The 25,108-nt window shown below is 48.6% G+C and overlaps 10 protein-coding genes across 10 annotated transcripts; 3 read left to right on the top strand and 7 right to left on the bottom strand.

Annotated features, from left to right (window-relative positions):
- Positions 1-44: 44 nt before the first annotated feature.
- Positions 45-2,921, top strand: CLUP02_03107 (general alpha-glucoside permease; the record flags this gene model as incomplete). The annotated part of the gene is made up of 6 exons (XM_049282134.1): positions 45-154; positions 209-360; positions 451-673; positions 784-799; positions 856-914; positions 974-2,921. 6 exons carry the CDS (start codon positions 45-47, stop codon positions 2,919-2,921), a joined length of 2,508 nt encoding a protein of 835 aa, XP_049139277.1.
- A 780-nt stretch (positions 2,922-3,701) lies between these two features.
- Positions 3,702-6,648, bottom strand: CLUP02_03106 (uncharacterized protein; the record flags this gene model as incomplete). The annotated part of the gene is made up of 4 exons (XM_049282133.1): positions 3,702-3,742; positions 3,769-3,902; positions 3,972-6,423; positions 6,498-6,648. The coding sequence occupies 4 exons, from the start codon at positions 6,646-6,648 to the stop codon at positions 3,702-3,704; spliced, it is 2,778 nt and encodes a 925-aa protein (XP_049139276.1).
- Positions 6,649-7,899: 1,251 nt separating this feature from the next.
- Positions 7,900-8,216, bottom strand: CLUP02_03105 (uncharacterized protein; the record flags this gene model as incomplete). Its single annotated transcript, XM_049282132.1, has 2 exons — positions 7,900-7,980; positions 8,004-8,216. 2 exons carry the CDS (start codon positions 8,214-8,216, stop codon positions 7,900-7,902), a joined length of 294 nt encoding a protein of 97 aa, XP_049139275.1.
- A 98-nt stretch (positions 8,217-8,314) lies between these two features.
- On the bottom strand, positions 8,315-9,694 carry CLUP02_03104 (phosphatidylserine decarboxylase; the record flags this gene model as incomplete). Its single annotated transcript, XM_049282131.1, has 1 exon — positions 8,315-9,694. One exon carries the CDS (start codon positions 9,692-9,694, stop codon positions 8,315-8,317), a length of 1,380 nt encoding a protein of 459 aa, XP_049139274.1.
- Positions 9,695-11,077: 1,383 nt separating this feature from the next.
- CLUP02_03103 (asparagine synthetase) lies at positions 11,078-13,407 on the bottom strand (the record flags this gene model as incomplete). The annotated part of the gene is made up of 5 exons (XM_049282130.1): positions 11,078-12,246; positions 12,299-12,557; positions 12,620-12,848; positions 13,001-13,178; positions 13,248-13,407. The coding sequence occupies 5 exons, from the start codon at positions 13,405-13,407 to the stop codon at positions 11,078-11,080; spliced, it is 1,995 nt and encodes a 664-aa protein (XP_049139273.1).
- A 768-nt stretch (positions 13,408-14,175) lies between these two features.
- On the bottom strand, positions 14,176-15,627 carry CLUP02_03102 (uncharacterized protein; the record flags this gene model as incomplete). Its single annotated transcript, XM_049282129.1, has 2 exons — positions 14,176-15,060; positions 15,220-15,627. The coding sequence occupies 2 exons, from the start codon at positions 15,625-15,627 to the stop codon at positions 14,176-14,178; spliced, it is 1,293 nt and encodes a 430-aa protein (XP_049139272.1).
- A 391-nt stretch (positions 15,628-16,018) lies between these two features.
- Positions 16,019-17,152, bottom strand: CLUP02_03101 (metalloproteinase; the record flags this gene model as incomplete). The annotated part of the gene is made up of 2 exons (XM_049282128.1): positions 16,019-16,851; positions 16,912-17,152. 2 exons carry the CDS (start codon positions 17,150-17,152, stop codon positions 16,019-16,021), a joined length of 1,074 nt encoding a protein of 357 aa, XP_049139271.1.
- Positions 17,153-18,352: 1,200 nt separating this feature from the next.
- On the top strand, positions 18,353-18,970 carry CLUP02_03100 (uncharacterized protein; the record flags this gene model as incomplete). Its single annotated transcript, XM_049282127.1, has 1 exon — positions 18,353-18,970. One exon carries the CDS (start codon positions 18,353-18,355, stop codon positions 18,968-18,970), a length of 618 nt encoding a protein of 205 aa, XP_049139270.1.
- Positions 18,971-19,009: 39 nt separating this feature from the next.
- On the bottom strand, positions 19,010-19,909 carry CLUP02_03099 (uncharacterized protein; the record flags this gene model as incomplete). The annotated part of the gene is made up of 5 exons (XM_049282126.1): positions 19,010-19,081; positions 19,145-19,190; positions 19,269-19,431; positions 19,480-19,783; positions 19,886-19,909. The coding sequence occupies 5 exons, from the start codon at positions 19,907-19,909 to the stop codon at positions 19,010-19,012; spliced, it is 609 nt and encodes a 202-aa protein (XP_049139269.1).
- A 4,010-nt stretch (positions 19,910-23,919) lies between these two features.
- Positions 23,920-24,156, top strand: CLUP02_03098 (uncharacterized protein; the record flags this gene model as incomplete). The annotated part of the gene is made up of 1 exon (XM_049282125.1): positions 23,920-24,156. A coding segment is annotated over one exon (237 nt), but the record flags the coding sequence as incomplete, so codon positions are not given.
- Between the last annotated feature and the right edge of the window lie 952 nt (positions 24,157-25,108).

Genomic DNA, 25,108 nt, shown 5'->3' with positions numbered 1-25,108 from the left:
CTCCTTTCCCTTCCCTCCCCCTCACCATCTCTTTTCAACGTTGCATGTGTCTCGACCATCAGTTGCTCTTCCTTTTCGCCACGTGCAGTCTTTATCCATCCGACCACGCCAACCTAACCTGCCCGAGGTCGCATTTAGCTGCTTTCCCCGTCCAGTCTCAGGCTCCCTAGGCCATCAAGCAAAGAGACGGATCGAGACAACGCTTCAGCCCGTTCACCATCAACACCAGTTGTATTCGTATCTCATTCGCCTCTCTCCGCCAGTTCATCTGCAAATTCGCCCCTGGTTCTATCTGCCACTGCCAGCAGTCCCAAGACGGTGCATTTGGCTGCCGCTCTCCCGCTGTCCGCTACATTGCTTGTCGAGTCGAGACTCGGAACCAGGCCTATTCTTACCCTAGTACTAGGTACTCGGACATCCAGGCGCAACCCTAGCACACCACCTCAACAGACGGTACAGCTCCTCATTTGCCCTCGCCTGCATCGAACCGCATAGCCTGGGCTCGAATCAGGAACCGACCTGCACCAGACAGTTGGTCATTCAGCCAGGGCGCAGTTTCCAGCCCAGCGAATGACGCACACTCCTGCCACCGCTCTGTCATCGTCAGAAATCGAATCACCTTGTACCAGCAGCCCGTGTTCGGGGGTCTCGTGGCATCCTCCTACTTGACCGCGTGACAACACAACTTCTTTTTCTGCCCAACCCGGCAACGAACAAACACTTGTCATTGCCATTGCAAATTCGATCCGCCATTTATATACTCTTCTGTCGCCTGTCAATTAGCCGACCCAGTCTAAAGGTTCGTCAGTCAATCGATCGAGCCGACCTCCCCGCATTGAACGAACGCTTCCCCAGCTTGCCCCGCTAGTGGGCCTGTCCGAAATCGACTTTCCGAATCGCTTCACTTCCGAGTCGTCGCGGCTTGACGCTCAACGACCGAAGAGATGCCTTCATCTCAGTCTCAGTCCCCCAGGAGGGGCCGTCCGATGCCATCAATCGCCCAGAGCACCGAATCTGCACCGTCGAATCCCAAGGAGAGAGGCGTACGCAGTGAGCGATCGCCGCTGCTCTCCTCCAACAACGACGATGAAGGCTACTTTGATCATCATGCGGTACTGGCAGCGCAGCAGGAAGATACACAGCAAACCAAGAGCGTATGGTACCTGATTCTCCTGACCATTAGTATCGGTGGTTTGCAAATCGCCTGGTCTGTCGAGTTGTCCAATGGGTCTCCCTATTTGCTATCCCTTGGATTGAGCAAGTCGCTGATGGCCCTGGTGTGGATTGCTGGCCCGCTTACCGGCACCTTGGTTCAGCCCTATGTCGGTATGCTCAGCGACAATTGCCGACTCTCGTGGGGCAAGCGGAAACCCTTCATGGTTGGCGGGGCTATCGCGACTATCATCTCTCTAATGTTCCTGGCATGGACTAGAGAAATTGTAGGTGGTATCATGAGCCTCTTTGGCGCTGATGTCGAATCTGTCGCCGTCAAGAACACCATTATTTGTGTGGCCGTGGTGGGCATTTACGTCCTCGATTTCGCCATCAACACCGTGCAGGCTTCTATTCGAGCTTTCATCGTGGACTGTGCTCCGGCTCACCAGCAAGAAGCTGCCAACGCCATGGCGAGTCGCATCACCGGTTTCGGAAACATTGTCGGCTACATTGCTGGCTACATCAACCTCCCTACGTACCTTTGGTTTCTGGGTGACAGCCAGTTCAAGGTGCTATGCGCCATCGCCAGCATTGCCCTTGCGGCGACTATTGCAGTGAGCACCACGTTGATCAAGGAGCGCGACCCTCGACTGGAAGGCCCGCCAGCTTCGGGCAAGCCTGGTGTATTCTCCTTCTTCGGCAAAATCTTTAAATCAATCAAGCGTCTGCCGCCTCAGATCAGGAGGGTTTGCCAAGTCCAATTATGCGCATGGGTCGGCTTTTTCCCGCTTCTTTTCTACACCTCCTCGTATATTGGTGAGATTTATGTTGAGCCGTACCTGGAGGCTAACCCCCACATGACGCCGGAGGAACTCGATCAGCTATACGAAAGAGCAACTCGTATCGGAACCTTTGCTCTGCTCATCAATTCCGTCGTCAGCTTGCTTACGAACGTCTTTCTCCCCTTTTTCGTCGCACCCACCTACGACAGTCAACCACTTGGTGATCTCCCAGGAGACAGTGACAGTGGAGAGTTCGGTGATGAAAAGGCGTCTTGGTTGGATCGCCTGCAGATCCCCGGGTTCACCCTAAAGCGGGCTTGGTTTGCATCTCTGATTCTCTTCTCGGGCGCCATGTTCTGCACCGTCATTGTTCGTACGGTAGAAGCAGCCACGGCCTTGATCGGTTTGGTCGGAATTACCTGGGCAATGACACTTTGGGCACCCTGGGCCATCATCAGCGCTGAGATCAGCCGGAGGGATGCAAAGATTCGCCAGAGAAAGCAACGGCAATTCAGCCCCAGCAGAGGCGATGGCCCGGCGTCGCCCTCCACCGTCGACTCTACCGCCGACTCAGACCAGACCGATTTGAGCGACAGTGAGGAGGCAGACCAGGCCGGCGTCATTTTGGGCATTCACAACATGGCCATCGCTGCGCCCCAAATCATTGCCACCGTCGGATCCAGCATCATCTTCAGAATTTGGCAGAAGCCTCGCGGTACTCCAGGCGATCACTCCATCGCTATCGTATTGGCCCTCGGCGGTATCGCTGTGCTTATCTCTTCCTTCTTCGTTGCGAGCATCAAGGAAAGCGCCTCCTTGCCAGCAGACGCCATGGTCGCGGCCGAGGAGGGTGATCCTGCCACTCCCGGAATCCGTCCCGGCACGGGTCGCAGCCGCAATAAGAGCTACGAGCATCTCCCGCGAGCCAGTATCAAGCGTGCGACCCTCACAAGGAACAAGAGTTTTGGTGGTGCCGAGTATTAAAAGTGCTTGGAAATACACTCATTTGGCGTTGGGTTTTGCGGCGCTTGAACGAAGGGGAACGAGGTTTCCACTTTGTAATTGGGTTGGATTTGGGAAACATGCAAGGAGTTTGGGCATGACATGACCACCGAGGCGGAAAAGGGTTTGCCACGCCACTTTTTCTTCTTCTTTTCACTTATGAATTCTCGAGTTGGGATATTTTTGGATCGGTTAACACGGAGCGCATCAGGGGAGCAACAGCGATGGGATGATGGGGAACGCATAGGGGCGATTTTCCTTTTGTCCTTCACCACCACTTCTAGAATGCGAGAGGAGGAAGGGGTCATGAGGCTGTAGACCACACGATACATAAGAAGCAGCTTTAGCTGCTTAGAATGATAACGGCACGCAGCCGACACAATAACATTCCAGATGCAGCGATGACCATGTTCACTTGCGTTGTTTAGCGATACTGTGCGAGGTTACATGTAGACATGAAATATTGATGGAGTGATTCTTATTTTATTTTTTTGTCCAATTATACCCACACCTCATCCACCATTCTTTGCGTTATTCTTCTCGTACAATCATCTCATTCGGAAAGGTGGCCTCCGTCCACCCTCCCATACATTTATAAAAACGGCAACAACACACGAGAGATGAACAGAGTCTGATTCTCTGACTCCCACGACGTGTGTGAGAAAATGCCCCCCCAACCAGTTTCATGCCGCAAAAATCAAACATGACCAAACTCCTTTCGGGGGGTTCGAATCTGAACCCCCCGACCCAATGCATTCTTTCTCATTTCGTGTTTCTTCTGCTCTCCTTCGCCTCATAGCTTGCTGTTCTGCAATCAGATCATACTTACCGAACCCTGTCATGTTCGGTAGAAGAGAAAAGGGTTCAATATTGACGTCGTCTCGGTCGTGATAGAGGGTGATATAGGCGGATGAGGTGTAATGGACCTCGTGTGGAAAATGCGTTCGTCGTTTGCGCTTGAGGCTGTGGCAGGGTTTTTCTAAAAAAAAGCTCTTTTTCTACCCCTTACTCTAGAGGCAACTTTAATCAAACATGTCGGCGCCCGTGGGGCGACTCGCGCTGCTCCGTCTACGCTCCTGCCTGCGTCTACGACGATTATCGGCTGCTGCGGTTTCGACGGGGTTAGTCTTCAGATTGTCTGCCGCGCTGGGCGAAGGGCTCATTTGGCTCCATGTACCGTGGGTATTCTCGCTGCCTATGCTCGAGACGTTTCCTTCACCCATCATCACGCCCGGTGGCGGCGGCGGTGGGCCGCCAGAGTAATATGCCGAGTCTTTCGGTTGCCGCCCCGCGGCGAAAGCAGGGTTCGGCGGTGGTAGACTGCCGTCTCGTCCTCCGCTCTCTGCTAATCGTTCTACTGCTGATTCTGCTCTCCTCTGGCTCGAGTCCCGACGGTACCGCCGTCCGCTGCCGACTTCGCTGCCGTAGAGACTGCTCACGGATCCGGCCCGCCTCCTCCTGTCCCCGCGCCTGCTTGCTGCGGCTTCTTCCTCCGTCAGCCTCCGCAACGTGACGTTCCTATCCTTGTCGTCATGGACTCGGACCTTAACGCTCACAGGTTGCGAGCGCTCGGACTGGGCGCGGTGGCGGCGGGCGTTCTCTTCGGCGGCAAGAACGCTCGCTGACGCGACGGCGGCGGCGGCAGCTTCTTCGCCGGCTCGCCTGCGTTTGGATGAGTCGCGGCGTCGGGGCCGGCCGCTAGGCGAGCCATAGATGTCGGTTTCAGATTCACGGTGAAGAACGCCTGCTGGGTCGGGAGGCATCGAGGGCATGCTGATACCGGACTCAACGACTTCGTGTCTGGAGTAAGTTGTGCGGGAGTGGTCGCCGACTGGGTAGATTCCTGGAGCGCCAGGTGGGGGTGGGGGACCGGCGGAGAGGGGTGGCATCGGTGGGCCGCCGTACCCAGTACCGGGAGGTCGAGGTTCCAGTTCGGAGGATTCGGTCATTTGTGTGATCTCGGTGCTCAAGGCAGACATGGGAGGTCGTGGCCGACGTCCGCTCATGCGGCGGGAGCCTCTCCGATCGCGAGAGGGCGAGTGGAAGCCGTCTCCCGTGTACCTCGAGCCTGTGATACCAGATCTCATGTCCTCCTCTTCTCGGATTCTTTGCTCCTCGGCGCGCTTCGCCTTCCGGTCGGCCATTTTCTTAGCGAACCATCCTAGGCCAAGGCCGGCGAGGATGCCCTTTCCGGCCCCACCGGCGGCGGCGGGCTGGTCATCTCTCCGTCTGGATGGGCTGACGTATGACGAATATTCCGAGTCCTCGAAACTGTACTGCGATCGGGTCCTGGCGTGTGGTGGGCGGTTGGTTCGCGGTTCAGCGGCGCTCAGAGCCGCGGCTGCCGCTGTCGGTCCTCCAGGTGCTGGCAGGATGGGGCCGTCTCGGGGACGCCTCGGTGGCGGAGTATCCTCGGTCCAATCCGTGTAATCAGTGTATTCACTCGTAGCAGGGTAACTTCGACTCGGGCGGCGTCTCGGGGTCTCAACAGATACGGCCGAGTACTCTTCGTCATAAGTCCGCTTTTCCTTGCGCTTCATCAGGTTCGACACGAGTTTGCCAGCGCCTAGGACAGCACCAATGCCGGCCAGCTTAGACAGGAAGCCTCCCGACTTCTTGTCATCCCGTCGAGAATCGACTTCGGTGAACTTTTCGTCTTCGAGGTATGTGCCTGAGCCCCGTCTGGATGTGAGATAGCTCGCGGATCCACGCCGGGAACCGATAACCTCCGGCCCACGACTGCGGCTCCTTGATCGCGATCTCTCCCGGCTGAGCTCCTTCTCCTTCTCCTTGTGCTTCTTGCGACTGAAGAGAGCGGCAATGGTCGCACCCGCGGCGAGGGGCGCCAGCCATTTCCGGTCCTTTTTGGTCTTCTCAGTGTAGACGTCGCTGTAGTACTCTGACTCGGTGATGCCACTCGGGCCTTCGGAGCGACCTCCACTGATGTAGGTCTCACGGCCACGGTGGTGGTCTGCACCCTCGGCGCGGTAGCTCAGGATAAAGTAGATGAGGAGCAGAAAAGCCAGCCAGAGGGAGAAGATGATGAAGGTCCACTTGGGCGAGCCGTACAGGGTCAGACCAAGAGGAACCTGGATGATGCCGAGAAGCGCAATGAGTCGACCACTCCAGCGGTGAAACATTTTGCGGAGCGAACGTCCCCTAATATGTCTCACAAGCCGGCCGCCGATGATTTGGAGGAGGAACATGATGAAGATGGCGAGGCCGATTGCGTGGTGGGGGTTGGTCCAACTTCTTTCGGGGCCAACGGCGAACCAGCCCAGGACGAAGACGGCGACGAGCATAAGCGCAGCGAGGATATTGAGTTGGGCATGGTAAGGTATCGCGTAGCCTGGTTTCGCTGTATAGAAGCGGGCGGTAAAGACGGATAATGGCACGATGAGGAGGAAGATGATGGCGGCCATGACGCCGTGGGCGAGTACGAGAGTATGGTACTGAGCGACGGTCGAGAAGCGATTGCCCATGCCTGTGGGTGGTCGCGTGTTAGTCGGGCAGGCTGCCACAGCGAATGCGCCGTGTTTGAGAGTAAGGTATTCTCACCATTGTACTGCATCGTCTCAAAATTGAGGCCGACGAGGTTAGGCAACAAGAATGTGTTCTTGCTAAAGTCCCAGGTACCATCACCAACGGTCATGGTGTTGGAGTCGTAGGAAGCGACGCCGGGCGCCGAGAACCCATCTGCCGGCGCCATGATGGCGACGACGGGCGAAGCGGACCTTCAGTTCGGGGTCGATAGATTTGAGGAATGCGGGATTGACTGAATGCGTTTGGTGTCTCTATCGTGGGCGACTCGACTCGAAAGGAAGGGACCCCCGAGGAATGTGTTTGTCTTGGAGGGGGGTTGGGAGGGTCTCTGTGAGCCGGTCGGTGAGACGTCCGGAGGTGAGTGGGGGTGGTTTCTCGGTGTTGGTGAAAGTGTGAAGCAAAAGAAGACGATTATTCTTCTGCTTCAACTCAGGAAAAAATTGAAGTAGAACAAAGAAATCTCTCAAGATAGACCTCAGGTACTATCTTTAGTGAAGAGAGACTAAGGTAAGGTAAGGCAAGGCAGGCGGTCCCAAGAAAAAAGAGAGAGACGGGCGGGAGGAGTGGGTTGGCCAGTCTGTGAGCTCACCACCCAGCGGCAGCAGCATCAACCTGGTTCCAGTTCCAGGTGTCAGCGAGAGACGGTCCTTGCAGACTCGCAGACGTGGTTGCGCGGGGTAACGCGGTCCTCCTTGGCGCCACACCCCTGGCTCAGCGACGGTCAGCAGCTTATCGATAGGTTGAAGCTCTTATCGCACGTGACGGATTCCACTTATTTAGGAGAGTTCTCCATAGAATCGCGCAAACAGGTGGCTGGGGGTTAATTAATTTTTGGATGAACCTGGCAGGCGCGATTATCCGTACTTCCTAGGTACCCAAGTCTACCGTAGGTAGGTACGAATATACGTTCCTGCCTTTTCTCGATGATGGCGATTTTCTCAACACAGGGCAAGATGAAACGGCGAGGAAAGAAGACAACAGAAAGAAACATGCAAGAAATGTCTCGGATGTAGCAATGAGTCATCTGTACCCGAAAAGAAGCTGCATCTTAACGGAACCACCGAACCAGCAAACAGATGCAGCAGCCTGTGCCTGGATGCTTCAACATCAAAGCGTTGTCGGTTTGTCCCACCGTCGGACACGTCAAGCTGCACAAGCGCAAGTGGCTTTGCAACGTCACCCAACCTCACACACACCTTTGCCCGACTCCGTTTTCCCAGCCATTCAATAAGCATCCATCTACGTACTTTTTGTTTCTCCTGCCTTCCGTTTTCTCATTGAGGCTGACATTCCGCATTTACCCCTGAATACGAGAGAGCCGCAAACCTGCATCACCTTTCTCCTTTTCCATGCATATCTTGGAAAATATAGTCACCGCCTTTTGATCCATTTGCCTTGAAATGCAGTTTTCTCCATCTTATACGGGCCGGTCCGCTTCTTCGCCTTGCATCTCTACTTTCCGAGGTCTTCGTCCTCCTCCCGTCTGGTCTCCGCCGAGCTGAGTTTGTTTCAAGAACAGACCGCGACTCTGAAAACATGAGGCTCGCCGTGGCCGCCACCTCGAGCTGTGGAGGCCTCTGGGCCGGTTTGCCAGGCCACGAAAAGAAGAAATCCACTGTTGGGCACGAACAACGTTTGTGTCACTCTCGGAGTCATGGACACTTTGAGAACCCCGTCCTCTTTCACAGACCACTTCGGAAACGCGGCGAATGCAGAAGGGAAAGGAAGAGTCATTCACTCTCTCAGCAAGATTCAGAATTCAGATTTCAGATATCACCATTCGGGAGCTACTGCGTGCGAGTACAGACATGAGCCTGAGCCAACTAACCCAATCAGTGGTATCCATTCGAAGTCCCATTCGAGCCCTGCCCAGGCGCCTTCGCCAACACACTCCCGTATCTCGAGTAGTCGTCCTTGGGCGACGGCACAAAGTGCTCAGGCGTCAACTTGGCACGCGGCTCAAACACGCAGATGATGTCCGACCCGCCAAACAAGAACGTCGAGATCTCCTGGCCCTTCTGCAGCTTCTGTCCCACGCGGACCGATAGCTTGACCGACGAGACCATGGCCATGCCAATCGGCAGCACGGCCACCTTGCCGAGCACCGGATTGTCAATGATTACCAGGCCTCTCGTCTGGAGGAACTGGTAGCCCGGGGAGTCGGGCGCCTCAGGCCGGCAGTTGGGGTCCTTCTCAATGTCCTCGGCCGTCACGAAGAGCTTGCGGATCGGACGACACTGTTGGTCCACTTCGAGGTACGCCGCTCCCTGGATGTTCTTGGCCTCGATGACTGTCCCGGAGACGGGCGCGTGCTGCCGGTGGTAGTTGAACGTGTTCAAGAAGGCATGCATCCAGACGCCCCCGTGGAAACAGTCCGCATACTCGCTGCCCTGGAGCAGGGCTCCGATGGTCCAGGGGAGGCCCTTGATCTCAATGATACCCGTGTCCTGAACGTTGACGATGCTCTGGTTGTAGAGCGAATTGTCGTAGGTGCAGTCCGCAGGGTAAGTGATGACCCTATCATCGTCCTGATCCGCAATGGGTCTCACGCCCGGCTTGAGGTGGCGGGAGAAGAAGTCGTTGAAGGTGCGGAAGCCGCCTTCGGGGATGAGTGCCTCTTCTTTGATCATGTACTTTGGCGAGTCGACAAACGTCTGGAAGGTCTTCTCGTTGATGGACGCCGGCGTGTCCATGAAGAGCCCGATGAGCTGCGCAAACACCACGATCCAGCTCGATAGCGGGGTCAGCGGCAACCCAACCGAGCTCGGGTGGACGAGCGTCTGCTCGCGCAGCAGCGGCTGCTGGTCGAGGATGAAGTAGAACAGGCACAGGATGTCGTACACATCCTTGGCCTGGACGTTCTCAGTGGGAGTCCACTTGAGCATGTCGTTGGCAAACTTGTAGAATGTGTCTGCGTCTTCGATGCCCATTTTCGCCATGAATTCTGGGATTTTCCCCAGTGCCGACTGAACAGCCTTGGTAAGGTTGTCCTTTGGAATAAGGGACATGAAGAGGATGATGATGGGGTTGAAGTGGATGATTCCTTCGTCTGCAACGGGCTCGTAGGTGTTGGGGGGCATGAAGGAACCCCACGAGGACTTGCTGCCTCTGGAGATCGAGCCTGGAACGGATCCCGGCTGCTTGAGGTAGGGGTTTGACGGGATCGGCTGGAAGCCGACTTCCTCGTCAGTGGCAGTGGGGAGACCCGGCATGATGGGTGATGTTTTGCTAGAAAGTTTAGGAAGAGTAAAGAAGTCTTTGTTTGGGTTTCGAACTGGAATCTGAGTGCTTGATGGTCAAGAAGAGCCTGATTCTACTCATCCCCATCTGAGGATTCCTGGCTCATTTATAGACGAACCAGACCGCCCTCTCCCCCTTTCTCTCCTTGATCTCAACGACGCACGAACTGAAGGTCAAGAGCTATCAACGTCAACGGGGAGGAGGAGCAGGGAGCGGGCACTAGTCACGGCCCGTTGCCGTACCGCTGCCGGAGAACTGAGACCGGCTTTGCTGTCTCACTTCCCCTCTGTTGATCAACGGCACCCCGCGCAGGTGTCTCGTTACTCCCGCTCATTGACGCGTACTTGGATGATGCCAGATCGGGATACAAGATTCTAGCGTCTTGTTAGCTTGGCGGGGTTGTCAAGGTGCTTTTAGTATGACATGGTGTTGATCTTTTGCGATCTGCGAGAGGTTCGTTTCTTGCTTCTCCTTACAGACTTATGCCTACTTTCACTCGCGCGATGTATGAGGTAACTTGCCGGATCGTTGCAGGCGTCAACCGAATCCGTCCAACCGTTGTGTAAGCCAGGGCGGGAAGCACTGCCGGCGTAGCAAGTATTGCGATCTGTTCGGAAGTGTCGTAACTTTGCATCGTGGTGTTGTTGGACTACTTGGTCCTGCTTGCCTGCAATTACTCTTAATCTCGTTTGACACCCGTAAACGGCGAGACATCTAGACGCAGGTTTCACTTGCACATAAATTTTACCACGGCTCCCCTCAGTTGCTTCACCGTACCGTCGAAAGATATAGCCATAAGGGGATAGAAATATGCTCGGTCAGTTCATCTGCTTTCTTGGCGGTACGAAGTTGATAATTGAAGCCAATGGTTCATGATGGAGGTGAGGACCAGGGCTGCCGATCACTACTTACTCACCCTTCGGGTGACCGGAGCTGAGAGCCGGGAAATGGCTAAGCCATTGACATCTGGGTAGAGAGAATTGGAACTCTCGTATTTAGTTGCGCGAATACGCTTGAACACCGGTGCGTCTTGCTGTTGAGATGCCAGAGGCATGGCATAATAAGAAGGTAGCTACCCTTTCCGCGGACACGACGGAAAGAAGACAAGCTCAAAGTGGAGCCCTAAAGACATCACGGCATCTTGCCCGTAACCTACGGCATGCCCTCGATCCAGCTCTTTCTTTCTTGCGGAATTTTGGCTTGATACTATCTCGTGCGGTCTGAGCAGCTGATATGGTTGTGCGACTCTGAAAGTCAATGACTTCAATCCAAGCGCGCGGTGTCTTCTCCTCACCCTGACAGAACGCATCAAGTGCCGCAGCAGCAAATCACCCCCTTCAGCGTCCCTTATTGATCTATCTCTGAGATCTGGCCGGTTTCACGCCAAATTTCTGACTCAAAACCACCCAGGCACCGACGACAAGTATCTTCCTGAACGCTGCGGGGTCACCGCTTCCACCAAATGCAGTCTCAAGACACCGTGATATGCTCCCAAAGTCGACAAAGCCAAGGCATTCGACCGCCTCTTTCGTCAGCAACCCCCTAAACATTCGCTGTACCGGCCCTCCCACGGGCCACTTCCATGGGGACGAGTACGGGTGCTTCTTGCGGTGGTAGATCTCGTCCGTGATGAACGGCCGCCCCGCCTCCCGCAGGACCTTCTTGTCAATGATGCGATCTCGGACGGCGGCCATGTTCTCCCAGAAGAAGCTCCGAGGCGCTACTTTCTTTCTCTTCTCTTTCTCGTCGTTATTGGTTCCTATGGAATCCTCGGGCTTACTATAGCTCATCTTGACGCTCGGCGGAAGCCCATTGACGTACTCCGCCAGCTCGTGGTCCAGGAATGGGAGACGCGCCTCGATACTATACGCCATCTCCGACCTGTCGCCCAGACAGGTCAAGACCATGTTCGCCATGGAGGTCTTTAGGAAGACGTACAGCGCCGAGTGGAGGCTGTGCCAGCGCGTTCGAATCTTCTCCTGGGCGTCTGAGGGGATGGAGTTGAGGATCGCTTCGTAGACGCTGAGTGTGTTCTGTTTTTCTCTCACCCAGGGGGCAAACACGTCCGATGAGGGAAAGCCTCGCCATTGGACCATGAAGACGTTCAAGCCTGCGAGAGAGTCGAAGGCGGTGCTTTCTTCCGTTCGGGAGTGATCAAACATGCCCATCCCTTTGTACATGCTTCGCAACTGCGCTGCGGCGGACTCGTTTAGCGCTTCCCGAAGCTCGGTATCCTTCGTTAGCTCCGTCAACGGCAAGGCATCGTCGGGCTCACGTAGGAAGTCGGAGACTAGGAACAGGTACCCTGCAAAGTGCTCATCTGCCCCCTCACCCGTCAGCACGATGGGGATCCCTTGCTGGCGAGGTAGCTCTGAGAGGGCGTACTTCCCGACGCTGTTCATGCCGAAGTGGTGGTGCTCGGTGTGGTATACGAAGTCGGCGAAGCGCTTTGCTAGTTCTTCCTCGTCCATGACTTTTTTCACAGTGTTCAAGTCTAGCCATTCTTCTGTGCGTTCTGCAATGTCTTGTCAAGTTGTTAGCATGAATCTAGGGCGTGGGTGCACCCAATGACCTACCGTATTCGTTATACTGGGAATCAGAAGCAAAGGAGATGCTAAAGCAAGTGATCCTATCTTTAATATCCTGGTTCCCCAGCTTCACTCCTCTTTCTCGTACGAGCTGCGTTGTTATACCAGCCACAATGGACGAGTCGAGACCACCTGAAAGATAGATGCCGACGGGGACATCGGCTTGGAGGCGGAGGCGTACGGCATCTACTAAGCGCTCGCGAACTCCGTCGACCATCTCATCCATACTGCGTGTCTCTTTGACGGTCTAAACAGCTTGTAAGCCTATCAATCACCGTTCGGCTTATACATTTATGTGAAGCCACTTACCTTATCCACATACTCGGCATCCCAATACCGATGCTGCGTCACGCTCCCATCTCGACCGAACCGCACCCAATGCCCCGGCAACACCTTCTTCACTCCCTTGAACAGCGTACCTTCGCCTAGAACCGCCGCACCGCTGCAGATGACATCGACGTCCCACTCGGGCCCCCACCCCATGGGCAGAAACCCCTTGATCTCCGAGGCGATCAAGAGCTTGGCCGGCGTCTCGGTACTGTACGTACAGAAAAGAGGCTTGATGCCGAACCGGTCCCTCGCGGCAATAACATCACCGGATTGGTCATTATATAAGACGAAGGCGAATTCGCCGCGCAGTTGCTTAAAGAGCCCGGGGACTCCGTGGTCTTGGTACAGAGCTAGAATGACCTCGCTGTCGCTCCCCCGGAGAAGTTGTAGTCGAACTCGGCGGTGCAGCGACCGCGGATTGCGACGTGGTCGTAGATCTCACCGTTCACGACGACGTGGACTTTCTCGTCTTCACTGTGCAAGAGTTGAAGGCCCGTTGGCGAAAGATCTATGATTGAGAGGCGTGCGTGGCCGAGACCTTCGTAACTGTGTCAATGTTTGGCAAACAATCCAAAACCCGAGTCAATGGAGCTGAGATGACGCGTACCGACGGTAGCGTCGCTGTTTATCCATGCTCCTTCTGCGTCTGGCCCTCGATGCTGAAGGAGAGATAGGCTTCGTGTTAGTTTACTTTGCACATCGGCGCGTCGTTCCAATGAATTACTCTGCGGACTGCCGGATTGGATGATGGCTGTTATCCCGCACATTCTTGAGATGAAGTTCTCTGCGGCTTATTATCAGATGAAGGTCCTGTTAGTTGTGTAAGTGAGCCAAGTACGATATGGGAATGATTCATGAAAGAGAAGTAGCCAGAAAGAGAAGACGATGCATGTTCAGAAGTTTTCAGGACCGGTCGACAATGCTTGAATGACGAGCTGAGTCTGGTAGGAAGCATTGCTCCTAGGTCTACTCTGAACTTTCTTTATCAGAGTGACGTTGAGTTGCATCCTCGCTATTGGGATTCAGAGTTTCGTACAGAAAGATCAAAGTTTCGGCAGCTGGGTACCGGGGAAGAGTAAAACATTGCCTGTATCCCACTATTAATCAACCGCCCAGTTGTGTTGCCTGAAACTCGCGGCTCCATGTTTCTCCAAGAATTCGATTCTCCGCGGAAGCCATGGAGAGAAATGAGGCGCACAGGTCGGGACAGCCTGCGTTAACCACGAAAGTTCCGTACTGTTACTTGATGAGTGACTCTCAGACGTTTTTCTTACCTTATGTTGCAGATAGGAATGAAAAATGGTACAATAGAGAGCCTTCCTAGGAGGAAGTTGTCAGCCAGCCGTGGTTAAAAGTCAACCAAGGTATGATTCAAAATCCAAAACCCACTTCAAACTATCAAACTATCAAACTGGAACTACCTTCAGCATGCCAAGAATCCGAATCATTACAGAGAAACTCGAGTCAATTGCCTGGAGCGGTCTGAATACTAGCTTTTAGTAAGGACCTATCAAATTTCGGTGACAATTCTCTATCTATTTGTGAACCAACTTTTCGGCAGAAGTCGTTGGTATAGGTCCGTATACAATCCGCGGTGGCTGCGCTCTCATGGCACTTCCCACGAACCGATCAATACTCCAAATCCGGGCCTCAACATCATGGATTGAAACAAAGGCTTGATGCTTGCTCTTCTGAGCGGCTTCCCAGAGTTCCTTCATTGTGTACTCTCTCTGGTGAAAGCGTCGCACGTCATAGAAGTTATTGACAAGCTGTTGCAGCCGTACACGCATGAATCCTCTGTATCTTCTGGGCGTCTCTGATTGCCGTGGTTCATCGTTTGTGGTAAGTGTCTCGTCCACATCGTCGTGGCCAGGGTCAACAGCCCAAACCCACATGTCGTCGACGAGCCTATGTGCACCAAGGACCGATTTGACGCTTGGCTTGTCTACCATCAGAAAGACGTTTCGTATAATGCCGCCTTCTAGAGCACTGGTTTCTGAATACACAGGTGCGCCAGAGACGATCCCTTCTTGTGTTTGACTCCTTGTGCCTCTGTCTCGGATGGACTTGAACCTTGTACGCAAGATGCGGAAGCTGGCGAGTCTCTCTTCGTCCTCTCTTCCACCTCTCTGGTCCTCGTCAATAGTCAGCTCACTAGTATCCTCTTCTGCGTCGCCTCGACCAACAGCTTGTCTGGCGCTCATCTCCTTGCCGCCACCTGCAGCATCACTGGTAGGCCACTCAAGCTTCTGCAACTTCCACTTGTTATTGATGGCACTGCTTCCCGCCCCAACCGCGTCGCGAGCGTGGAATAGAACGCCATCTCTCCGAGCCATGTACCTATCGGCTTCTTCGTCGTTGGCGAACGCCTTTGGGTCGATGAACATGCCATACCCCCAAACCTTCTCCCCTTTGTCCTCCTACCACAGACGTCTCACCCATGGGCGCGCCTTGGACAAGGCATTTTCAGTCTCCTGCCTCTGTCTCGCTTTCCATGATTCATTTTCGCGCCTCTAGTGCTCTGTGATAGCATTGTTGATGGCTTTCTCTTCATTTTCTGCATAGAGCATGTGGCGTACCGCCCCGAGACGCTTCTGGGCTTGTTCATACTCCTCTTCTGAGATTCTATTGGGTCCCATGATCAGCCCGGCTGCCCGTGAGACTTCATGTTCCTCGTCTGGCGAGATATCCATACAGTAGCGGTTCTTGAGCAGAGAGATCTCTGCGGCGGTCAGCTGCGAGGGTGACTCGACAGCACGCTCAAGGAGATCTTCTTTGGATAGCTTAGTCGATTCAGCAATGTTCGCTGCTTGAGTTTCGGCATTTGGAAAGTCGAGCAAACGCTCCTGATCATGGGGAGCGAGTGACGGCGAGGCATCATTCTGAGAGAGTATGAATTCCTCGGATGCTAAGAACGATTGGATGAGCTCGTCTGCGTCGTCAATCTTGCGAATGACCCGCATGAAAGACCTGAAGTGATTCTCCATACTTTACGAAAGCGAAGACGGCATTGAGATGTGGTTTGGCAGCAGGAGCTACAGTATTCTGGCGTTTGAGTAGTGGCCCGACCATTCGCTGTCGGTTGAGGTGCACTAGATCGTGGACTGATGGTTTAGCGGGCAACCCAAGGTGCTTAAACCCGTGCATTACCCCCACTCAACCAACACTTCTCGTTTGTACCCCTATTTTGAATAACTACAACCCAAACCGAACATCTAGGTCTTCTCATCATCTATGTATCACGTTCTTAATTAAAAGGCAAGTGCACGATTGATCAATGGTGTGATATTTGTTCATGGAAGGTATAGATACATGTTAAATGCTGGCTAATATTGTACAAAGAAACGTCTCAACCCGAGCCATCGTAGACCACCGCATTTAGCAGTTGGTCTGGATGCCCTGAGAGTACATGGCAAAGGAATCGGCATTGTTCAATGCCTGGGAAGTGCTGAGGGAGTCGACGCAGCCCTCGTAGCCGTAGCAGACGTCGTCGGTGCCGCCAACCTCAGTCAAGTGGGTGGACTCGTGAACCAGGACGTACGGCTGGTCGGTGGCGCGGCACGAGGTGGTGGAGGCGGGGAACTGGAAGAAGTAGTCGCAGACGACAATGTAACCGCCGCTGCCAGGCTGGGCGTAGGCGACGACACCGTCGCTGCAGAAGTTGCCGACGTCGGTGCAGTAGAGGCCGGCGCCGCTCGACGTGCTGCCGAGGAGGGTGGCAGCCTTGCCAAAGATGCCGGCGACGGTGGACTTTGTGCTCGACGTGGTCGACTTGAAGTACTGCTGCAGGCGGGTGCCGGCGTTGGCGGCCGTCTGGGCGTTGGTCGCGTAGGTCTTGGCCTTTGAGAGGGCGGCGGTGACGGCCGTCTTCTTGGTGCCGGTGCAGTCGGACTGGATGGTGACGCGCTTGGCGTTCAGGGACTCGTGGAAGGCGGCGTGGACCGAGGCGGCCTGGGTGCCGTCGACGGTGGCCTGGAGGACGCCCGAGTCAAAGACGACCTGGCCGGCAATCTTGTTGCTGCCCTCCTCGGCGTAGCGGAGGGATCCCGTGCTGGAGATGTTGAAGTCGCCACCGCTGCTGAGGTCGTGGACCTGGGCGGCGTCCCACTGGACCTTGACGACCTCGCCGGCCTCGATGGTCTGGAAGGCAGAGTCGGGGAGATCGGCATCGTGAACGTAGACTCGCACGCCAGTGAAGGCAACCTTGCTGACTATTGATAGTGTTAGATACTGTTTGCTTTTGGAGTGTATGAAGAGTAGTCTAGACTTACCACCAGTGCCATCGACCGAGCTCGTCGAGAACTGGGCCTTCTCAACGGGCGATCCATCGAGGATCGAGCCCGCCTTGAGAACACGAAGGGGCGTGCTTCCGGTGTTGGTGATGCTAGCATTCAGCTCACTGTTGCCGACCTGCTCGATCTTCACATCGAGGGGCTCCGCACGTCTGCCCAGGTTGACGGCAGCGCCGTTGGCAAGGGCGGCGAGGCAAGAAACGACAGTGGCGGCCTTCATGGTGGCTAAGCAAGGTGGTGGGATTTTAAAGAGAGTGTAGGACGAAGCCGTTGGAAGATGCTGGATTCTTCTCAAGAGGAAGGATAGTTAGCAGCGAGAGAGGAAGGCTTTATGGCTCCTCCATAACTCCTGAGAGGGAAGCCCCCTGATCTGAAGGTAACCCGTCTTGGGACCTCAAACGAACAGTAGATTGCATCACGGAGAAGAAACTTCAAGGATACGGGTGCGAAGCCGGGGCAACGTTCCACCACGGAGAATTGTCCCAGTGGTTCGGGATGCGGGTGCGAAGTTGGGAGGATGGAAATTATCCGATCATGTCCAAAATAGAGACGAACAGGAAAGCTGATACACGAGGCTTCCACCAACCGAAGCGCGCAGCCGCGGATAGAGGTGGGTGTGTCAAGCGGGGCCATCTCGTAACGGATCTACACAGACTACTTTAACTGAAGCCATCCCCAGCTGCTTCGTTGTACGAATGGGAGCCATGGTTATGATGGTTTAGAAGCGGCTCCCACTCCTTTAGTGAGCTTAATATGAGCCTTAACAGGTCGTTATGGAGTAGGAGGTGCCGGGTTCGGAGTTTAAAGTAAATAGAGTAGTGGGCCAGGTCGACTCTGATTAGCTGTTTATTTTCACTACCGACAGGCGTACACCAAAACGTGGACTTGGCAAGGTCTTGGCTGCGTGCCGTTTTGATTTAAACAACAGTGGCGCTGCTTTGATTCAGACTCGCTCGGGGCAACTTTTAATCTCGGCAGCGACAACCTCATACGCGCGTGTACGTAACAAACATTTGCCCCGCATTCATGCTCGGTCTAGCCCCAATATCCTACAAACGTCCGTTCCCTTCATGATTCTCATCGGTTCTGCGACCTGCCTAAAGGAGCATCAAAGCCGTTGACGATCCAATCAGGCATTCTCCATTTGCCTCCTCTTCCTTGCGTAGTGGACTCGTCTGGAGCTTTGTCAGGAGACTGTCGTGGCACAACATCGTCATCGTTCTCATTCTTTCTCAAATCTCGATTCTCTTGGCCCCCTGGACTCATCATCACCTTTCCAGCAACCCAACATACAGACTTTGCCTCCATCACCATCAACCCGTTGAACTCTGAAGCTCTCGTACCTGAAGAAACCTCACTCAATTCTACATTGCTTACTCTCACTCTCCAAACACCCCTAGTCAAAAAAGAGTCATCATACATGAACCCTCATCACCGTAGCCGAGGGCCTCTTTCATTCCCGGCCGCCCTAGCCATCGGCGCCGTCATCGTACTCACATTCTACTTTTATTCACCACTGCAATCCTTCACAATGACTTCTGACTCCTCCTCATCCTTCCTCAACAACCTCGAGGTGAGCCTGTCTCAGTCCGGCACCTCGCCTCCGAAAGTCTCAGTGTCCGTCAAGAACACACACCCGGACACGCCCGTGACGCTCCTGAAATGGAACTCCCCGCTTGACCCCGCCGTTCTCGGTCTGGGCCAGGTGTCCATCCAGCCGGCTGGGGCCTCCGAGCCGATCGAGACCCATGCCATCATGATCAACCGCAAGATGCCGCCCGGCGCCGAGTCGCTCATCACATTGCGACCCGGTGAGAGCGCGGATCAAGTTGTTGAGCTTCGCGAGCCAAGAGTGCCGGGTGATGTGTGGGAGGCAGGCAAGGCCAAGGTAGCGATGAAGGGGAGGTGGATGGCTGTCTGGCCTGGCCTGACCACGGAGGAAGTGTTGCAGAGCCCCGAGAAGTTGACGTCTGTCGGTGCTGGTGCAGGATCTTTGATAGGGGAGTGGGAGACGGAGACTATTGAGGTTGGAAACTGAGCAGTGAGCTTGTTTAGCTAGGATGTCTCAGAATTTTGATCACACGAGTCTTGCCGGATGCTCTTGAACAGTATTTTGAGAGACTGTGGTTACATCGAACGAGGGTGCAAGCTAGAAGTTTCAAAGAATGAAGCAACTTGATTTATAACACTACGAATCTTGATGGGCGCGCACTCTAATGCTCTTGACATTTACCGGTATGTAACTGAAATGAGCAGTACTCAACACATGATATGCAGAGGGAGCTTCGTGAGACGTATCACTTCATCTTGACTCTTTCATACCGGTATCTCCATACCTGCTCGGTTCGTTCTTACTTATCTGCTGGTCTGATAAGCGTTCTTTCACTTCTGCAACCTTTTCCTTGAGCGACCGATGTATACTCGTGGTGTCTGTCAGCCAATTCCGCTTCAACTGTTGCTTCTTCGGCTTTGCTGATGTAACAAAAAGCTTGTATTGGCCTTGAGTGAGTCAGTAGTGAGAACGGTCAGGTGGGGCATCACACTTACCCCAGGCCAGTCGCCCCAAATCGATTGTGTTGTAAAGAAAAATCTGGATGAGGCGAGCAACGAGAAGGACAGGTGAAACCATGAATCCTACAATGACATGAATGTAGGTGGTCCAGTAGCTAGGCTCTTTGTCTCCCAAGATCCCACATGTCGTAGAGACCTTCTCAGAGGGCAGGTCAATGAATAGATATACTATCCAGAACCGAACGTGCCCCGAAAAGCTTGCCTTGTTGATGATTGGTTGGGTTGAAGTAGGACCGCCAGGCTTTTTGTCCTTTTCAGATACCCCGCCAGCCTTGGCCTCCTCATGTTAATGTCGTGTGGGTGACGCCTGCGCCTCGTGTCTCAAGTTAAACAGACTGCTGTTGATCTTCGCCTGCGAGTAGTTATTAATCGCCATTGACACTTTCTTCGCATTCGCCAGCGCCATAATGGTGATGTCGGATTAAAAGTCTAATTCGACCGCGGCATACAGCCGACTGCGCAGGGGCTAATTAGGGGCCCTATTTATAATTATTATAGCTAGCCTAACCTACGGTTAGAACCTCCTTTTTATACCTACTACGTAAATATTTATATAGTTTAATTAATCTTTTTATTAACTACGGTTCGAACTAATTACCTTATAATAAGGATACTAATACTAATTAGTAATTAAATTCTATTATCGTAAATTAATAAAATATCTCGCTACGTAAAAGAGACGACCTTTTAATACTATACGGGATAAGAAATTTATATTAATTAACCTTATAAAAATAAATAAAAAAAGAGGTAATTCTTAAATATTATATAAAATTAAGTAATTATAGCCCTTTACTACCCACGAGAGGTCGACGTTTACTACGTTAAACTACGTTAATTAATAAAACTACTTAAGTAACTAGCCTTTTATTATTACTCCGAGTAGCTTTTTTATTAAACAACTTTTCTATAGCCGGCCCGTAATTAAAAATTAACTAGTTAAATTAGTAAAAAGAAATATTTATATAATAACTACTTACCTAATTAGTTAGCGTAACGAACGAGCTTAATAATATAATATAAAAAAGTACTGCGTAATTAAAAAAAAGGATCTCTAAACGTAAATATTCTTACTTAGTAATAAAGGTAACTTTATAAGAGTTATTAAGCTAAGAGATCTATAGTATATAAAAAAGTCTATTACTACGAGGATTTTATAAATACGACCTTAAGCTTATAATCTAAATAACCTCTTTATAGCTCTCTTAACTACCCCCCGGGTATTACTTAAGAATATAATATAAGGGACGGTTTAATAAAGGAGGAGGGGATTTAGAGGTCTTAATAATATTAAGTTAAGAGTATTATAAATCTTAGAAATTAACTTAAAAAAAAGGTAGCTATTTTAAAATAGTTTTATAACCTCCCGCTAGAGTTATTATTAACTTAAGAAAAAGCTAAAAGGACGAGGATTTAAAGGGAAAAAAAAAGAATTTTCTAAAGGGCCGCTAAAGGGCTTTTTTTTATATTAACTCCTAGCGCGAGATTATTAATTTTAAGAAATTAACTAAGTAATAAAAAGGATCGCTAATAAGTAATAATTACTTAACCGTAATTAAGCTATGAAAAAGATTATTTAAAAAATATAAAATAGGGTATTAAGAGGCCGTAAAAAATAAAATCTTTAAAGTATTTAACCCTACTATATACGAGTAATAAATAAGCATTTTTAGTAAGTTTTTAAAATATACGATTTTATAAAAAAGAGGGCTTAACTTCGTTAACTATACTTAATAGCCTATATAGTTCTTAATAGCCTATATAGCTCCTTTACGAGCCGCCCGGTATTTACTTTTAACTATTCTTATAGAATACTACCTTAAAAAAAGTAAGTTAAAAAAAGAAATTATTTAAAAATTATAAAGAGCACGAGGCTTAGGAGGCTAGAAGTATATAGAATAGCGAAAATTAGTAACTAATAAAAATCCTAAGACTAATTACTAAATCTTCTTATAGTAATATAAACGTTTACTACTATTATTATAAAAAAGAACTACTAAAACCTACCCTTTTATACTAAATAAAAAGGAGGATTTTAATAAGTATAATAGCTAGCAATTTAAAAAAGTAATAATAATTACTAAAAATAATAAAAACGAGAATAGTAGCGAGATAGTAAAAAGAAGCGGGAATCTCCTAAACCCTAACAAATTCGTTAAGTAATAAAAATACGGATTTATTATAACTAATACGCGAATTAAATATATCCTTATTAAAATTAAATACGCTAACGACTACTAATACGGGCATAAACTAAAATACGACCCTTAGTAAGTTAGGGTAAAAAAAAAAAGGACGAAACCCGATCCTAAATAAAATCCTAATCCCTTATAAGTAAATAAATATTAACCCGGATTATTAAGGGACGTAGATATATAAAATCGCGGATTAGCTTAATAATAAGTAAATTAACGCGGTATTAATCTATTTAACTAAGGTCTATAAGAAAAAGGGGCTATAGGGGTAACCCCTATTTTACGAAATTATAAACGACCTTAGTTCCTAACTAGATAAATAGTTCGCGAGCGCAAGCCTAAGAATTATAAAAGTAGTTAATAAATTCCTCTATAAGTAAGGGGTATTACTAACGCAATTATAATCGCAAGAGCTATATAAAATACTAATAATAATAATTATAAAAAAGGAATTCGTACTATAGAACTAAGTATAAGTTAATAGAGCGTATAATCGCTTTAACGAATTTAAAAAAAAAGTAAATAACCCAAATTTCCTCCCTATAATTACTAATAAAAATCTATTATTATAAAAGGATATACTAGGGCAAAATATAGTACTAAAAATACGATAATTAATAATTCTGCTTATTTTAATTTATAACTCATTACTATTACTAACGCAAAATTCAGCGCTAATTAGCTAATAAAAAAAGAAGTAAACGATCCAAAGTTACTAATAATACGTAGTAACGTAGGGATCGTATATAAATACCAGAAATCTAGTAGTAAATACGAAGTAATTTATAAACCTCAAAAAGATCTTCCCAAAAAAGAAATTATACTCTAAGGGGAAGTATAACGTCTTATAAAAAACCCTAATAATATTTTACGATTATTATAAAAAAGTTAAAATTAGGGAATACTAGTATTATTCGGTAATTAATATTATACTTATAAGTAAAGCCTCGGATTATTATTATAAAGTAGTACGTAATTTTAATTAAAACGACTTTTTTAATATAATTAACGTAATTTAAAGCCGCTTCGAGACCTATAATAAGAACCTAGAGCTCCTATCTAAGCTACGAGCGATTTCTTTTATATTTATAACTAAGATAATAAAGGGTAAATCATAAATAGAGATCCTTAAAAAGCTTATCGATCGAATCAATAAGCTAATAAAAACCTAGCTAAATAAGAAAATAAATAAGTAAAAAGTCAGATATTTTTATATTATAATCTAGCGTATATTAAAAATAAAAATAACCCTATACTAAGTACTTAAAAACTACGAGGCGCTCTACTCGAGGCTAAAATCTAGTTTTAATATTAAAATAAGAATACTGCGCTAAACCTACCTCTAGGTATATAACGGCCCTTATTAATAATATTAAGTCGATCGAACGTATAATAAAAAAAGAAAAAAGGCTAAATATAGTAATTACTAATAAAGAGGCCTAGATTCGTTAAATAAGTAAAGATTTAACTTACGGGTAGGGTAATAAAAAAAGTAATACTATATTTATAAAAAAGATAAATATTAGTTAAGTAACTACTCTAAAAAAGAGCGTATTAAATCGTATAAATAATATAAAAAGTCGAGGGTAATAAATAGCAAAACCAGCCCTCGTTAATTTAACTAATTTTTTATTATATATAAAGGCAGATCTAGGGGTACGGAACCTAATAATAGTAGCTAAAATAATAGCCTAAAGTATATACCCCCTATAAAAGATTCGGAAAATAAAGAAGATCTTACCCCCTATACTAACGAATTAGATTATAATAAAATTAATAATATTAATTACTCTTTTTTCGCCCCGTTAGCCTCTAGAGGATATACGAGGCTAAACGAATAGAGGGTAATAAAAGCTCTTAATAAATAAGCTTTTATTTATAAATAATAAGGGAAGGTCCCTTAAATAACGGATATAGAGGTAACTAAAAAGGTAAATCTAATAGGGCTAAAGCCTATTCTCTTAACGATTAAAAAGAAGACGCTATTTTTTTTAATATTTAAAAAAAAGGAATATAGTACTAAGTAAATCTAAGGGTAGCTAAAGGGGTCCTTTTTATACTACCTAAATCTCTTAAATACTAAGCTTATATAAGTATTTTACGCGAGTAAAAAGTACGGCCTAAGTAATTTCTATAAGATTATCCTAAATACTAAGGTATTATAATAGTTAACTAAAAAAAAAGGGTAATTCTATAAGTACTATAAAAAATCGTATTAGTAACGCTTAATACGTTAATAGTAAGTATTATAAAGATTAGTTTTAGCCTAAGTAAGGAAATCGTCGCCCTAGGTATAGTAAAAATAGAGACGCACTTCGGAACAATAACTTTCTATATTTTACTTATTAATACCCCATTTCTCTTATATTTAAAAAATATAGATCGACTAGGCATTATATTTAATAATACGAAAAATAGAATCTTTAATAATAAGTACTTCGAAATAGTTAAACGATAATAAGGGTATACGTTTATAAAGCTTATTAATAATATAAAGTCGATTAATTACTTAACGGAAAGTGAGCTTAGAAAACTATATTAGAGATTCGGGCACCCGTCGGTTACGAGGCTATATAACTTTTTAAAATAATTAAGTAATAATAATATCGAAATAAGGGTGTTAGAATAGTTAACGAAAGTATATTACTAATACTAAATAAATATACAGAGCCTACGTAAATTTAAGTTTAAATTACGTAATAAGCTTAACTTTAACTAAAAAATCGTTATTAATATCTTTTATTTAAATAGTCGGCTAGTACTATATATAATCGATATAGCTATATCTTTTTAAATAGGGCAATTCCTCTAGGATTTATAAATAAAAATAATATAAATAGCCCTATAAAAAAGCTAGATCGATACATACTAAGGACTACTAAATAGTATTAAAACCGACATTAATACTAGCTTTAAATTAGTAAAATTCAGGAATAATATAACGGCCTATAGTATATAGTTAAAAGTCGTACTTATTAAAGCGTATTATAGTATTAAAAAAGTAAAGAGGGCACACTAATAATTAAAAAAGGCGTTCAGAATTATTAAAAAAAAAATCCGGATTCCACTAATAACGAATACCTCTAAATAGTACTTAAATATTATAATAATACTATAGGGCCTAACGGACTTATACTAACGCTATTAATATTTAGAGTATATCTAAGAACGACCTTAGCCTTATTACTATTACTAAATATAAGCTAACGAGCCTAAGTAGTTAAAAAAGTAATATGGGCACTGCGCGAGGTAAGTATTAGAAAGTAAGTTAATAAAGTAATTACTACGCGCAATAGGCCTAATATAGGGAATAATCTAAATATATTACTAAATTTAGATATACGAGTATAGCGCGAAATTACTTAATAATAGGCTAGGCTATATAAGTTAATTTTTATTAACGAGCGCTC

This window comes from Colletotrichum lupini, chromosome 2 (genome assembly GCF_023278565.1).
Source record: "Colletotrichum lupini chromosome 2, complete sequence".
NCBI classification, from domain to species: Eukaryota; Fungi; Ascomycota; class Sordariomycetes; order Glomerellales; family Glomerellaceae; genus Colletotrichum; species Colletotrichum lupini.
The sequence above is the reverse complement of the archived record's forward strand: the minus strand, read 5'-3'. Positions and strand labels throughout refer to the sequence as shown.